A 15,522-nucleotide genomic window follows, 5' to 3' on the forward strand; every position below is an offset into this window, starting at 1 on the left:
CAGACACACACTCCTCACATGTGTGTGTCAAGCTCTTCTCTCCATCATGTGTTTAACTACATACCTGCCTAGTTTATAACGGCACATTTGCACTTTGCAAAACATTCCACTAGATGTCAGGCAAGGACCATCCAAAACAAATGAAACGTTCCAGTATCAGTGTTGTCCACACCTGACTGTTGTGGTTTGATGCCTAACACCACCATCTCTGTCCACAATAAATCATATGATAAATGAAGAATTGTTTGCATGGGTGTGGTCTAGGTATTACCTATTTTGCGGGTACCAAAATCTGTTTGCACATTTTGAAGACTTGCAAATAATGTAAATCATTAAATTCTAAGGTCAAGACATGTTTTAAGGGTTAGGTTTAGGTTTAACTTTAGGTTAGGATAAGGTAAGGTTAGGTAAGGTGAGGCAAGTTTATCTGTATAGCACATTTCAACAACAAGGCAATTCAAAGTGCTTTACATAAAATATAAAAAGCATCATGACAAGTTGTAAAAGCGACATAAGACAATACAAAAAAAGGCACATTTAAAAAGAAATTAAAAGTTAGAAAGGAGTTGAATACAGAATATAAAAAAAATAAGTACAATAAGAAATAAAAGAGTGAAAATAGGAGTGCAGCTAAAGTATGATTTTATTGTATGATTTAATAAAAGGCTGAGGCAAAGGACATTTTCAGCATTGATTTAAAACAGCTAAGAGTTGGGGGGCTTGTTCCGCAAATGTGGAGCACAGAAACTGAACTTAGAAAGCAGACCTGTTCCATACGACCTGAGGGGTCTGAATGGTTCATAATTTATCAGTAGATCCAAAATATAGTTTGGCCCTAGACCATTCAGTGTTTTAGAAACCAACAGCAGGATTTTGAAGGTAAGGGTTAGGGTTAGGTAAAATAGTAACTCAATGTAATGTCTTCTGAAGTCAGGGAGTCATTGTTTGTTTTGTTTTGTTTTTAAGCTCCTTAATACACCATGCAGACTCCTGTACCAGGTTGTCTGACACTGGTCTTCTGGTCTCAGAGAAAAACTAACCATGTGCTTGCATGAATTCTGGATTGGTGCAATGTCTATAAAAAAATATTTGGTCATTAGTCATTAATGTAATATAAACACACAACCAAGTTAAACAATGGGAAACAAAATGCTCCATTGCAATATGTGTTTAACTGAACTATTATTACATTTGATAAAATGCTGTACTCACAGGACATTACCTTGAAAAATGCAGAAACAATCCAAAACTAAAAAGCAGGTGTTTAGGTGGTGGTGGAGGCTCCTCCACGCTGAGGCCTGGGTAGTTTGTGCTGCTCTCCGGGCCTCCACACTGGATGCAGCTGACACATACAATCCAAACATTTGCTGTGGGTGGAACAGACCTGGAGCAGTCGTCACAGTCAAACACAAAAAAAACCCAAACAGGATATGTTTTTATATCACAGAATTTATTGGCAAGATCCATGGCATAACAGAAAAGGTTAGGTTGTACAGTGTCACCTACTGTTGGCCTATATAGCAATCCACAGAGCATTTGTTCTGTTGTATTGTCTCAGTAAGCTGGCTTGAAAATAAAAGATTCATGGGAGCTGTTGAAAAAGGTGAGCGACAGAGGAAGGTACTGTATAGAGAGTAATTGAGAGGTATACTGAATATAGAATATATATAGAAGAAAGACTCATGGGGAGAAAACATCCAAGGCCACAGACAGTCGCGCCTTCGGAATCACATTAGTTTCTATTTTACATCTCACAATACATCACTCATAGGGCAAGACGTGCACGGCAGCTCCGCATCCTCTAGTCACTAATAGCATCCATAGTTCATTCCTGCTCAGTCAGTGCAGCTAAACAACATGTTGATCTCATGTCTCATTGCGATATATGAAGGGAGTGGTCCCACTGCGTGTGGTGACAAGCAGCGACTCAAACAATAGACACATGGCTACAATGGGAGCAAATGATAAATACAGTTACAATGAAATAAGTAAAAGTGAATCAAGTGAGATTGTTTGTTCAATATTCTCACTAACAGGTACAAACACAAGAGTTTGCATCTTCAGACACTTGATTCTTACTGGGTTCTTATTCTTAATCAGTGTTTTATCTCCATGAAATGACTTGTTGAAACCCAGGGAATCATTTTAATAAACCATGGTCATTCACACGTGTGTGGAATCATATCAAAATATCTGCAGGAGTTAAATTTGATGTCAGTGTAAGATCAAACTGCACTGAATCCCTCATATCATGGAGTGATGGATCAAAGGTTACAAATTAAAAGCCCAGTCTGTGTTCGTACATCGGCCTAGTTCCAGTAGTGATGTCCTCGCTTTGATTTGCCATGACCTTAATATGAAAGCAGACAAGTGCATGTTTTCCGCACATTAACAAGCATGTACACATCCCTCTCATCTCCACTGACCAACACTGTCTGTCTGCAGTGAACCTGAGAACCTGTCTATAAAACCAGGGATCCACTCTGATCCACCATACATGATATACAAACGTTTAAATCACAATATGAACTCATTACTTAATAATCAGTATTTGACGTTCTTTCATACAATAGCTCCAAATGCTAATAATCACTGTGGTTTACAAGGACGTTCTTCCTGTGTCTCACATGAATCATGTGTGATGCTGCCGGTGATTGTATAGAGCACGGTGGCTCGTCTACTCTCTGTTTAAAGGGTTACACACAATGACTTGTGTGTAAAATCCATCTCAATGCAGCATAAGCTCAGAGCTCTGTGTGAAGCTGCTGCAGATTAAAGGGAAGATTCTTCTTGTAATGAACACGTAATGAACATCTGCATATTAGGATCACAATACATTCAATGAAAAACACAGACCATACAAGGTTGGTTAAAAGACCTTGTTGCACAGGCTTTACATGGACTTGTAGGCTCAGATCACTTTTAATATATATCTTTTTAATGATTATATAAATATTTTAAAATGTGCCAAAAAAAGTATTTCGCTATGCACAGTTGATTTCCTACATAGTCTGTGCACATTAATTTAAATTCATTCAAAAAAGTATCTTCATTTAGATGTTAGTCTTTAAATTACACATTTTATAACACAGCCTGTGATTTACATTGTTTTTATGTTGAATGAATCAAGTACAAACTCGATAATTTTTGCTTGTCAGAATGTGGTTTCAATAAAATAGTCTGGCCATCATTCGGTCCAGTGCTACTAATGCAAATCAGTTGTTAAGACATATAGCTCCACATGTTGGATTCTCATCATGTGTACCTGACCTTTCCACAAAGACATGTGCAATTCTATAGAGCTAAAGTAAAGCTGATAAACTGACGGGTAACACCTGGCATGTTTTAATTCATTTCACATAAATAAGCAACAACTTCCATTTTTTAAAGGGGGACTGTCCTGATCCTGAAAAGCAGAGGCCGAGGTTTCCTGACTTTAAAGGCGTCAGTATAATCTGTCAGAAAGGCTCAGACGATCAAAAAGGGTCAGGAACCCTCCTACCCACCACACACACACACACACGCACATACACACACACACACACACTCTTTCGACATTAGGATTTGGTGGTCTATGTGGGTCAATGGGTTTGAACTTTTCAAAATTTTCCCTTTTCATTGTTTTACAAAACAATTTCTGTCACTTGTCATGTGAACAACCAAGGTCAAAATGATAAATGTCTTCATAGAGAGATTGAAAATGGAGATTAAATATGGGTATAACCCCATATGTAAACAATGCTCTCTCTCTCCAAGGTCACTGATACTGTGTTTGTGTTAACATCATGGCTTTTCTTGGGTGTGTTGGTTCCCAATGCTATGCGACGTATCTATAAAAAGCAGTTCATCACATGACCAGTGGGGGGCAGTAACAGAAAGATAGGTTAGCAGCAGTTATGGATCACTACGACTATGGCAGAAGAGAAGCTCGTCCACATGTAATACCATCTACGATGTCACAGCTGTCATTTTCTCTGGCGTGAGCTCAACATCGACAATACGATTCCCTTATCGAGTCGTCGTGGCTTCTGTTTATGTTGTGCAAAAGTGGATAATTGGATGGCACGGTGGTGCAGTGGATAACATTGTTGCTAACCCACTGGGATCGAACTGTATTGTTCCTCTATAATTCTCCCTGTGCCTACGTGAGTTTTCTCTGGATACTCTTCCTCCCACAGTCCAAACATGCATCTTAGGTTAATTTAAGACTGTAAATTGCCCATAAGGGTGAATGTGAGTGTGGATGGTTCATTGAATTGTGACCTGTACTTCCTCTCTTGCCTCATGTCAGCTGGGATCAGTTTCACCCCCCCCCACCCCAACACTCAAAGGATAAGCGATATAGATAGCGGATGGATGGAAAAACGGATCTGCTGTGCATGAACTGCCCCCTAGTGGGTATTTATGAATCCATAATATACAGACAAAGTACAAAACCAAACATATTTTACTATGGAGTTGCAGCACTAGTGTGTGTGTATATGTTCACTGTCTATTTGGAGCAGAACACATCATACAACACGCTGGTTCGATTTCTTTCCTCATAGCATCGTCATGGTTACTTTTTCAGATTCAAGAGAGCTCCTCTAGTGACAGAAAATATTATAGACATTTTTCATAGGCGGAGGAGAGAGGTACTTCTTACAACACTGAGCATCACATGTAAAATCAGTGGAGGGGCCCTGTAAAATATACACAAACACCTGAATATATAATACAAAACAATTCAACAGCTCTGTTTTTTGATGATATTCATTACAAACGAGTGTAAAATAGGTGTAGTGAACTCTTGTGTTTTTGGCATTGTTGTATTGCACTGAATGATACTGCCCAGTGTTTGTGTTATTTCACACACCCCCTGTACTCAGGCATTATTCCAGCCTCCATGGTGGAGTCAGCTGAGGTGAAGATTTGTGATGCAACAGCAAAGCCTCACAGGCGCCTTCATTTTTAATGCCACACACGTTAACGGCTGCACAGGCTGAGGCGTATTAGTGCTCGGGACAGCTGTCTGCAGAGAAGCATAAACTGTATACGCACTTTTTTTACACACATTTTAAACTGCTTGAGCATGAGCTTCTATGGGAAGTTAATATTCTCTGCCTTAATATAATCCTACTTTCCATATCAATACAACCTTTTCCAATGGGGTTCCTTGGAGAGTGAGGCTCAGCTTCACCCCCAGGTTTGAAGTATTACTCATGCACACACATATGACTAAACCCAGACCACAAAAATAACAAATATGGTTCCTTGAATTGTGCGGTGTTCCTCTTGAAATGGCTAATATAAATGACTGCATACTGAATATACAGTGTATATACACATATATACTGTACTATGCACTGTACATCCAAAAATACTGTTAGTTCTTAAAGCTTTGCATGGACTATAAGTGACACATGGAGGGAAAGCACTTACTGGGTGAGAGCTACATACTACATAAAGATATCTGCGGCCTATATAAAGACACTGCATTGTAAACATGTGATTTACAGTAGTGTACAGTACCATGGAGTGACACATGACCTAGATTATGAGGAGAAAGGCTACTAAATATTTCAGCTGGACCCCCCAGGACTTTGGGACACATAGCAATAAGACCACTGAGCCTTACAAGCTGTTTACTTCTTTTGGTTTCAGCTGACTAATTTCATCCTCGCTGCACTTGTCTTCCACCAGAGGACCGTGCATCTGCTCGTTTCTTGAGTAGCAACGGATTTCTACAAATTTGTTGGCCTGACTATTGAATCCAGTCGATTTTCTTCTCCATCTGGCTGGATGTGGGAGGGAAATATTTTAAACATTTCCACTAGTTTTTTTTGGCAAATCATTTTTTTTTCAAAAGATTGAAGGGCCCTGATTACGTTGTATGAGTCTCCATTTCTATATTTTCTTTGAAATCTCTCTACCAGTTATGGGAAGTGTTACAGGCACATGTAGGTATTACCAGGGTTACCAGGAGGAAGGACCTGAATAAAGATTATCATTCTATACATAAAAGCCTCACGTGATATAATTAGTCAGTCTAGTCTAGGTATAAGCATTTTCAGTCGATGAAACAACAGACAGTTAGGATAAAGCTGATGTCCTGTTGGAGATTGTCTCCTCATGTTACAGTCACCAGGGTTCAGCAACAGCTCGTCCAGAATCAGATCAGTGGAGGCAGTATCGAGTGGCGTGTTCATTTTGGATCACATCCTGCCACCGCTGCAGCCTGTTTGACTTTGAGCACACTCCGTTGGCCTCTGCAGGAACCCTCTCTCGTGTCCTGTCACAACAGACTCGATACAGGATGGGGAAGTATTACCAGAGTGTGGAGCAGCAATCAGGTCAAGTGGTCCAATTGGTCGGTCAAGTCGTCCTCCTCCACCCTCATTGGCTCAACGGCCCCGGAGGAGTGCAGCGACTGGCTGGAGGAGGAGTGGCTCTGCGTGTCGTCATCGTCCTCTGCCATCACAGCCCTCCTCCCCGGCTGCTGCGCTCTCCTCTTCGCCTCCTTCTCCCCACCCTCCTCCCCCTCTCTCCTCCCCCGCCCCCTACCAATTTTCCTCTGCTCCTGCACTGTCCACATGCTCTCTTCCTCATCCTCCTTTCCCTGCACCTCCCTGTCGAAGTCCAGCAGCTCCTCCATCATCTCCTCTATCTCCATCTCGCCATCCAGCTCCTCCTCCACCTCCGACCGCAGATCGCCCATGCTCTCTGTCCGGTTTGTGTCATCCGTCTCCTCCTCTTCCTCGAGGCCCCTCAGTCTCTCAGGTGGGTCGCTGGCCTGACTCTCTCCAAACTCCAGGATGGTGGGCAGGTTGCCCTGCTTGGGGCAGCGCTTCCTCAGGCTCACCAGGAAGGGCTGTGGCAGGGAGAAGATGTCAACGTTGTTGCCCAGGTCGATCCATGTCACGCTGGGGAAGCTGCCTGGATCCTACAGGGAACAAAATATCAACAAACTGATCACCATCGTCTTATTTTAAGTAAATAACTGCAAACAAATAAGATCAATAGGATTGTCCAAATGTACCAGCTTCACACACTTGCAATGCAGGAGGTGCCTGCATGACACATGGAGCGAAACTCCTCAGTGTTTCTTCTCGTAGCTAGCACAGCTGAAAGTGAATGTGAATTAGAGTCTGACAGGAGAGACCTCTGCTGCATATCTTCCCAGCCTCTCTCCCCTCTCCTCCTGCCTTCTCTCTACTGCCAAGTCAGACAAACACGCACACCAATCAAAGACCTTGATTTAGTATGTGTAGACTTGTACAGCCTACAGGAATGTTTTTAAAATCTTTAGGGAATTTCCACAATTTCCTAGGGAACATACAAAATCTCAGGGAAGTCAGGAATTGATTTGAGGAGCCAAGTTTACTTCATTTAGCATTTTTCTGGTGCCACAAATACCTTTACTCTGGAGGTAGAATATTTTAGAACGTGTAGGAAGTACTGGGCCATCAGATGCATTTGTCATAAATGCGTTTTAGTACTCAATTTAGTCCCTAACTTTAGTTTCAGGGTCTTGTTAGTATCTAAATATATTTAAAGGGCCAATACTGACCTAAAATTGACTTATTTTAGTGTTCTGTACTATAAACATATTGTTTTAAACATAATATCCTAAAAGGTAGTTTTTATACCTTACAATAAGAGCTTCAAAATCTGGAGGCTTGTAGCTACACTATGTAACTCTGGCGTGTCATGCTAGAAGTGTACGACTTGATTTACAGAAAACGTCACACACCAAAAACCAGAGCCGGAGCTACCAGCTAGATATAGGAAACAACTAGTTGCTATTCTCAGTGTGGACATCATGTCAGAGCCACTTAAGTAACTGAAGAGGACATTGTCGGTGGAAAAAAGAAACCGAGAGCTAAAAGAGGCCAAAGGATACGGGACAGATTCCGACCTGGTGTTTGCGAATATAGCTGAGAGCAAATCTTACATTGTGTCACCCTAAGGCTCAGAGAGAATAAAGTGGTGGGACCAAGCTGTGCATGATTTCTAGGATAACATATTTTTCTGACTTTTGATTTAGTGGCTCTTGTGACCTTCATTTCTGTGGTATCTGTGGACATAAAGTGCGTGGTTGATGGAGGTTGTAGGAAATCAATTGTTCCCTGAAATTGTTCTCCAAAGGTTTTTGCTCTTTAGTACACACAGGGTTACAAGCAACAATACTATATTGTAATGACATATTATCAGTACATTTAAAAATAGAAATCTAAAAGATAGGTGACTCCCCGACCTTCAGTGCATCAGTGACCTCCTTCAGAATAGTTCTGGTCAGCCTGTTTCCATTCAGTGCCAGGGTCTCCAGATGTGGCAGGGCAGCCAGCGTGGGCAGGAGCAGGAGGAAGGCCTCGTCCGTCAGCTCGGTGAAGCCCAGCTCCATGCTGGCCACCGTGGACGCATGGCGTTGTAGGTGTGCACACAGACGCTCCATGTCTCGAGCCACCAGAGGGATACCGGACAGATCCAATGCCCCGCTGGACAGAGGGGCTGACAGCACCGCCTTCAGGCTGGAGACAGACACATGAACATTTTTAATGTCACTAGTAATTGTGTTGGTTTGATGCTGATATTTTCTGATGTGTGTTCATACATGATTTTTCTTCATTATTGGATCATTTTCTGCCTGTTTGTAATGGGCTGTTCTCTTGTCCTGTGTTAATGCTCAGAATTATTCCTTGTCATTAGTGAGTGCTCCTCAAACAGTTCTAATAGAATGTCACTTCTTGTGTTTGCTTGATGAGTGAAGAACTTTTTATAAACAGTCTAATAAGATGAAACTGAATTTTCTTTGTGTGTGGTTCATTTATAAGTTTGAATGATTTACTGAACTGGTGTTATTTTTTTCATACATTGCATGTCAGCTGTTTCAGAGGTCTGTTAAACAAGTGACAAAATATTCAGACCCAAGTTCACAACTCTTCAAAATAAAAGCTATGTAATTCAGCTGAACATATAGCATTGCAGCAACAAAATGTATGTTGTGCTTTTACTTTGAAGACGAGGATGTGATTCTATGGATATTGTTGCCATGACGGAGATTAGCACCTGCGACCCCTTTGAATGTCTGTATCAGCTATTATTGGCCACATGCCGCTAGTTTTGATCACTGCTGTAGTTCATTTGAGGATGTTAAAGAAAAAATGTTCAACACAGTCCGTAGACTGAAGGCACACTGCCCCACCCACACTGACTGCCACAGAGTGCTGGTCGTCTGTTTATTCAAATTTTATTCATGTTGAATGTATCACATGTCCAAATTGTACCAAACGCGGTACTGTACTGTTTGCGAGATATGCGTTCCACATACAACCAGACACAAATTTTTGTGATAGTAGATAGATACATTTTCATAATATTTCATTATTGTACTGCACTTGTTGCCCTTTTACTCACTCTTGGTTACTCAATCCATATCAGTGGCTCCATATAATAACTATTTTCAGTAAACACTCATTTTGAACCTGACACTTTTCAAAGTAAAAGCGTGGCATCATGTACATGTTTCTATTTCCACGCTTGTGTCCTAATGGCTGCAAATTATTCACTGTGAGGAACCGATTCAGCAATGCATCAAACAATAGCTTGCCTTATTGACCGTAAGAGATTCACTGTCCCTCTCGTGTTCTGATTTATTCAGCCAGTTATGAGCAGACCCTCTAAATGCTTCACCCCTACCCTACACAGACTGAAGCTCCTGCTAAGTTATGGATACAATCTAGGGGTACAATCAATACTGTTCCTTGTAAAGTACTTTTAGTGCTGGTCAGTTGTGTTAAGGATGTGTGACAATACAAACCAGCTACACATTTGTTATTGGAGCACTGGGTAGAAGTGAACCAATTCAACCAGTTTTAAATAACTCTCTCTCTGCTAAAAATAAGCCCAGAGGGACGCCTGGGTTTGGCAAAGAATCTTGTGAGAATCCATGGTCCGGTCCATCATCTGACTTAAAATTTTATTTTTTACAAGTTACAAACAAAAACGACACTAAAAATGGGACATGAGGGCCAACACTAATGATCACACACCAATAATATACACTTGAGGGAGGTTTGGGGACACACATGCACACAACGCCGGCTGCCCCTTTCAGCACAAAGGTTTACTGAGAAACTAGCGACTGTGGCACAGACTGTGGGATTCAACTATTATCATCAGTTGACAGAAGATTATATTTATTTATTCACATACCAGAGAGACTCCAGTGGAATCTAGGCCAGAGCAGCTTAAAGCAAAGCAGCGACCGTCGGTCAATTTAGCCCTTAAAAAAAAAAGTTTCCCTCACTTTCCCCAGGGCCACAACAGAGTCATCTGTCACCCTGTTATATTTCTGGTTTAAATTTTGGGGTCAAAGTATGTGACAGCTTGTCAAATCCCCAATTTACCAACTTCAACATTTAAAGGCAGATATTTTGACTTGACATAGCAGGAGGAGCACAGGAGTTAATAATAACAGTTACATTGGCTCTGTTCTGTTGTGAGCCTGCGTGAAAAACACCATGATCCTGAAATGAATTGATATCTACCCACTATCCCCAAACATCTGTCTGTCTGTATGTGGAACATGTATCTCGCTAACCGTACAAGTTATTGGCTTCACACTTGGCATGTTTATTCTTAGTGACACAGGGAAGTGCAGTGTCAAATTCAGCACTGTGTTGCAGAAAGTGGGGACGGGGCAGTGTGCCTTCAGTCTGTGGATGAATTGAACATGTCTTCTTCTACGTCCTCCAATATACTGCAGAAGCAGTGGGCAAAATAGTCTTGTGATCATATTTTGATAATCAGGAGTTTATCTCCATCATGGCAACAACATTCACAGAATTACTTCCTCTTTAGCAAAATGTCTGCAGAGTAAAAGCACATGTCTGTTTTGTTGCTGCAAAGCTTTATATCGAACTGAAGTATAGAGATTCTGATTTGAAAAGTTGTGAATTAAGGTCTGAAGATTGTGTCGGACACTGCACAAGTAAATACAATCCATCACATCATTCGTTTGAATATTTAAGCCTGTGCTTTTCCTGCTGGACACGGCAGTGTTTTGTTTATGTGCCTGAGTGAATGAAGGGCAGGTTAATGGGCTGTCTGCCTCTGGCATCTCTGCCCACTTGTTGCCAAACCTAATCCTGTCCCAGCACACCTTGTTTAGAACACAGAACCACATGCTGAGTCTGCCTGTGGGTCGATACTATGTTTACAAGACAACCAAAATATGAATATATGAATATCGGTCGGTAAAACCAATAGTAGAGGACAGGCTCAGGAGGTACAGTGGATCGTCCATTAACCAGAAGGTCAGAGGATCCCCAGTCTGCATGTCCTGAGGCACTCCTGGAGGCTGTGCCAAGAGTATATGGTGTATATGTTCAGTAAATGGTGTATGAGGGAAAAAGCTCTGTGTATGGAAGCGCTGTATGACTGTGTGTTTGAATGGGTGAATGTGACTCGTACTGTAAAGTGCTTTAAGTGGTCGATAAGACTGGAATAGCTCTATATAAATACAGTCCATTTAACATCACCATAGCAAGGTCAAAATACTAATTTGCAGCAAGATGTATTTGAAGTGTACTTCACCCCTTATGTTTGGCTGAAGTGTATGTGATATCAACACCAGCATTCATGTATCATGTATAATCCAGTTTACAGTTAAAAAAACACATTGAGGTGTGCAGTATCTCTTTGCTGTATCAATAGTAAAAGTACTCATTATGCAGTACACTGTCCCTGTCAGGGTTATTATTATCATCTATGGGGAGAACGCACAATTTTATGTTGTAGCTGTTCAAAGTTCAATTAATTTGTCCTAAACAAATCTCTAACAATGTTTGTCCTTGTCAGAGATTTATAAGTTGGAGTTGAGTAAATGGAAGCATAACATGGAAATACTCAAATTTTGCTTCTCACAATTGTCTTTTCTTTGTCTCGCGAGAAATGAATCCTTCTCTTATTTGAAGATTACTTAATTCTGATGTGACTCTCCTAAACTACCCCAGGAGAAATAAGGAGCAAGAGACTAGAGCCTCTAGTATAGAATTTGATCACTGTCACAAATTTCAGAAATTGTGTCGGCTCACATGTAAGACAATCAAGTTTGGTTTAGCTGCGTAATACTATATCAAGAATCTAATTATTTGAGATGAATATTGATGAGTGGTGGGAGACAGAAATATGGATATATGGATAGAAATAGGCATCAGGTTGCAAAAAGAGGAAAGCAATTGCTCAAGAGCAAAATTTAAGAGGTAGGAGAAAATAGTCTAAATGTAATATTGATCCTAAATTGAGCTTCTAGGAGAAAAATAAAAGACAAAGAACAGAACTTATTTTGAAGTTTCTTTTCCCTGGGTAGTAAGTACAAGTACATCAAATATCTATATGAGTGCAGAAATGTATATAAGTAGATAGCAAGAAAAAAAAAAGTAATTTAAATAAACTATCGTTAAATCAATGGGTTTAGTTTGGAATACACATTTTAATTCCACTACCACACAACACACCTAACACACCAGGAGGTATCCATGATGGTATCCAATTCTTAACAACCTGTTTGTTCTGGTCAAATCAACTTACTTCTACATGTTTCCCTATGACTCCAGCAAAATAATTTAAAACGTTTAGAAAAGTTGACACTTAGTCATATTCTTGAGTCAAAAGCTGTGCAGCTGCATTCTTTTTTAGCCTCGGGCCTACAAATATGTGTATCTCTGGTTTATGCCCCTTTCACATCACTTTTGTGTTTGTCTGTAATGGTGTTACATTACGTGATGGGATTTGAAGAAGTCTCTCGCCGACCTCACAGTAACCTCAACATGTCGCTGCAATTTCTTTTGCAGTTAATTACATGTCCAGCTCCCATGTGACAGAAACAAGACTCTGGTGCATAAATCTGAAGGTCAGGGCAGGAACTCTAGCAAAAAATACAAAAATATAAAAAATGTATCCATAATCCATATTAAACTAAACTGACAATAAAATATTGTAATAATGTTTCCATTGAATTACAATAGGTTGTTTTTTTCTCTCTAGTCCCTGAATCATTGTCACTACCACCACCTTAACACACTTCCTCTGGGAAATACAAATATTTATGGGTCCACAGCTGGATGAACTCACGCTTGAAGATCAGCATCCTAAAAAAAAGCATTGGTTTTGACTTCGGCCACACCGAGATGCCACAGATTCAATATTCACCCTATCTCTGTTTGCTCTCCACCAGCTCCTGAGGGGACTTCGGGCTCTGAACCGGCTCCACCATGTTCCCCAACTAAGGCCAACTTTGTCTGTGTGCTTTTTGTTGATGGGCTGGAAATGAACATCACTGCTGAGAGCATTGACAGTGAAGTGGCTCTAAAACCAAAACAATGAGCTAAAAATACTGAGGAACAGAGTCAGGTTATAATTCTGTTTGTCTAATGACATCTCAGTCATTAGAGCCATTGTTGTTACCTACAGTAAAGACATTCATCAGAGCAACTATTAACAGATGCATAAGTGTTATAGACATGAAGGGCTGCTTCCTGCCAATCATCAGTTGGAGACTCTTCAGATTCTTCAAGTATCACTCACTGTCCCATCAAGAGTCTCTGTCCACTTGGTGAAGATGTCTGCCACAGGTACAGACAGCTCTGGACCCAGACCCAGGGTGAGTCTGAGACCCCGTTCAGACCTGGTATTAAAGGGGACATTGTATGCCCATTTTACCACAAGTTGATATGGTTCCTTGGGGTCTTAATGAAATGTCTGTAACATACTTTGGTCCAAATACCACAAGGATCATTTAAAACAGCACCCTTTTTACCCTGTATAAACCATGTAGGGAGACTTCCAGTACCTTGTTACGACACAAAACCCAGGAAGCTCAATCGAGTCGCTCAAGCATGACGTTTCTGACTTAGAGGAACTATAACAAAATGCGCGAGTGTTTTTTCCCAGAGTTTTTGGGTTGGTAGACATGCCAGATACCCACATTAACCTGTAGAAGCACTAACAAAGTGGAATTTGCATGCTATGTCCCCTTTAACATCTGATCACAAGTGTCCGAACACACTAACATGAGTCCTGAATGCGTCTTGAGATCCGATCACTCAAACCACATTTGGAGATGGTCTGGAACACATGTTGCCACATTCTTTTTCGCTTTGTGAATGCAAATGTTGTCCTGGGCCACATATGAAGGACCACCTACTCAGCTGATGTCCCCTGACCCGCTACAGTTTCACAATGAATCAAATGTATTTTGATGCTTCTCAGTGACCAGTGTTGATTTGCTAGTGGACAACCCTAACCCACCACATTCTCAACACAGGTCACCACATAATGGCTGATACTTGTCTTCCATTTGTAAAATCTTTCTTCATAGCACATTCATTCATTCAGTTCCTCCTATCTCCACTCTCTCTCTCTCTCTCTCTCTCTCTCTCTCTCTCTCTCTCTCTCTCTCTCTCTCGTTCATACTGACGCACACAAACATTGTCTTGAGACAAATCTTTAAACTCATAATGGGTTAAAACAACACAAATAGGTCTTTGCAAACACAACTGATGAACAACATTATTTGTATCCAGAGTGGGGACGTGAGATACAAAACCAAGTGGTCACAGGAGACACATCCAGGACACATTTTAATACCAGATAAACAGATAAACTTAAAACTGTCAACTTATCATCGCATCTCTCATGATGGATGTTAATACCAGGGGTGAACAAGACCTAAGAGATGACCCTGATATGAATTACTCTCTGGCTTTTGTTTCATGTGTACCGTAAGAAATTTGTTTTGCACATTTCTTATCTGTTGTTCGCCTGCTTTGCTCGGAGGGATCTCGGAGGGATAACAAAAAACTGGCAGTTTAATATAGCATTGCTTGATAGTCTATATGGAAGAAACAATCAATCATTGAATATTAGTATTGAAAAACCAAATCTGACTTGACTGAGCATAATAGTAATAATAAGTGTAATGCAGCTTATTCCCATGTGCCATAAACCTTCACTGTTATCCAGCCACTGTAGTTTATTTTAAATCAATCCACCATACACCTTCCTGGTGCAGTACAAACTCATCAGACAACATGTGTATTCATCCGCTGGAGAAAATAGTCCACAGCCTGTAAACAATTTGCTATTATGAGTAATGTAAGAGATTCATTAATGGGATAGCTGGTTCTCGGAGGTTTTGAACACTTGTTACCAACATATCTTGTTTTGTTTTTGTTTTTTAATTAAAAACTTGCAAATAAATGCAAATAAAGTGTAAACAGCATCTTAAGGCTGATACAGCCACCCCTCACTGTCTGGCTAAGTGGTCTGAAACCACTTCCCACAAGAGGCCCTGGAGGTTTGGACACCAATCCATCAATGCAGGAGGCCATTTCCTCCTCTCTGAGAGAAAGTGTTGTAATTAGTTAACACAGCTGGTGCAGCCATGCCCTCTGCCTCCCGCTTCACGTGGTCTGACGCCACTGATCTAATGGTTTCAGCTCATATTCTCCTCCCAGTGCTCCACTCATCCTCCCCACA

General features: G+C 40.9%; 1 protein-coding gene across 1 annotated transcript in view; it reads right to left on the minus strand.

Annotated features, from left to right (window-relative positions):
• Nucleotides 1–1,431: 1,431 nt before the first annotated feature.
• Nucleotides 1,432–15,522, minus strand: part of lrrc75a (leucine rich repeat containing 75A) — a 60,759-nt gene continuing 46,668 nt past the window's right edge. The window contains exons 4-5 of the mRNA XM_034603774.1: nucleotides 8,237–8,510; nucleotides 1,432–6,922 (exon numbers count right to left, since the gene is read on the minus strand). Coding sequence (XP_034459665.1) covers nucleotides 6,329–6,922; nucleotides 8,237–8,510 — 868 coding nt within the window. The 3' untranslated portion in view covers nucleotides 1,432–6,328. The remainder of the gene's footprint in view (nucleotides 6,923–8,236; nucleotides 8,511–15,522) is intronic.

Source organism: Hippoglossus hippoglossus, chromosome 13 (assembly GCF_009819705.1).
Source record: "Hippoglossus hippoglossus isolate fHipHip1 chromosome 13, fHipHip1.pri, whole genome shotgun sequence".
Taxonomy (NCBI): Eukaryota; Metazoa; Chordata; class Actinopteri; order Pleuronectiformes; family Pleuronectidae; genus Hippoglossus; species Hippoglossus hippoglossus.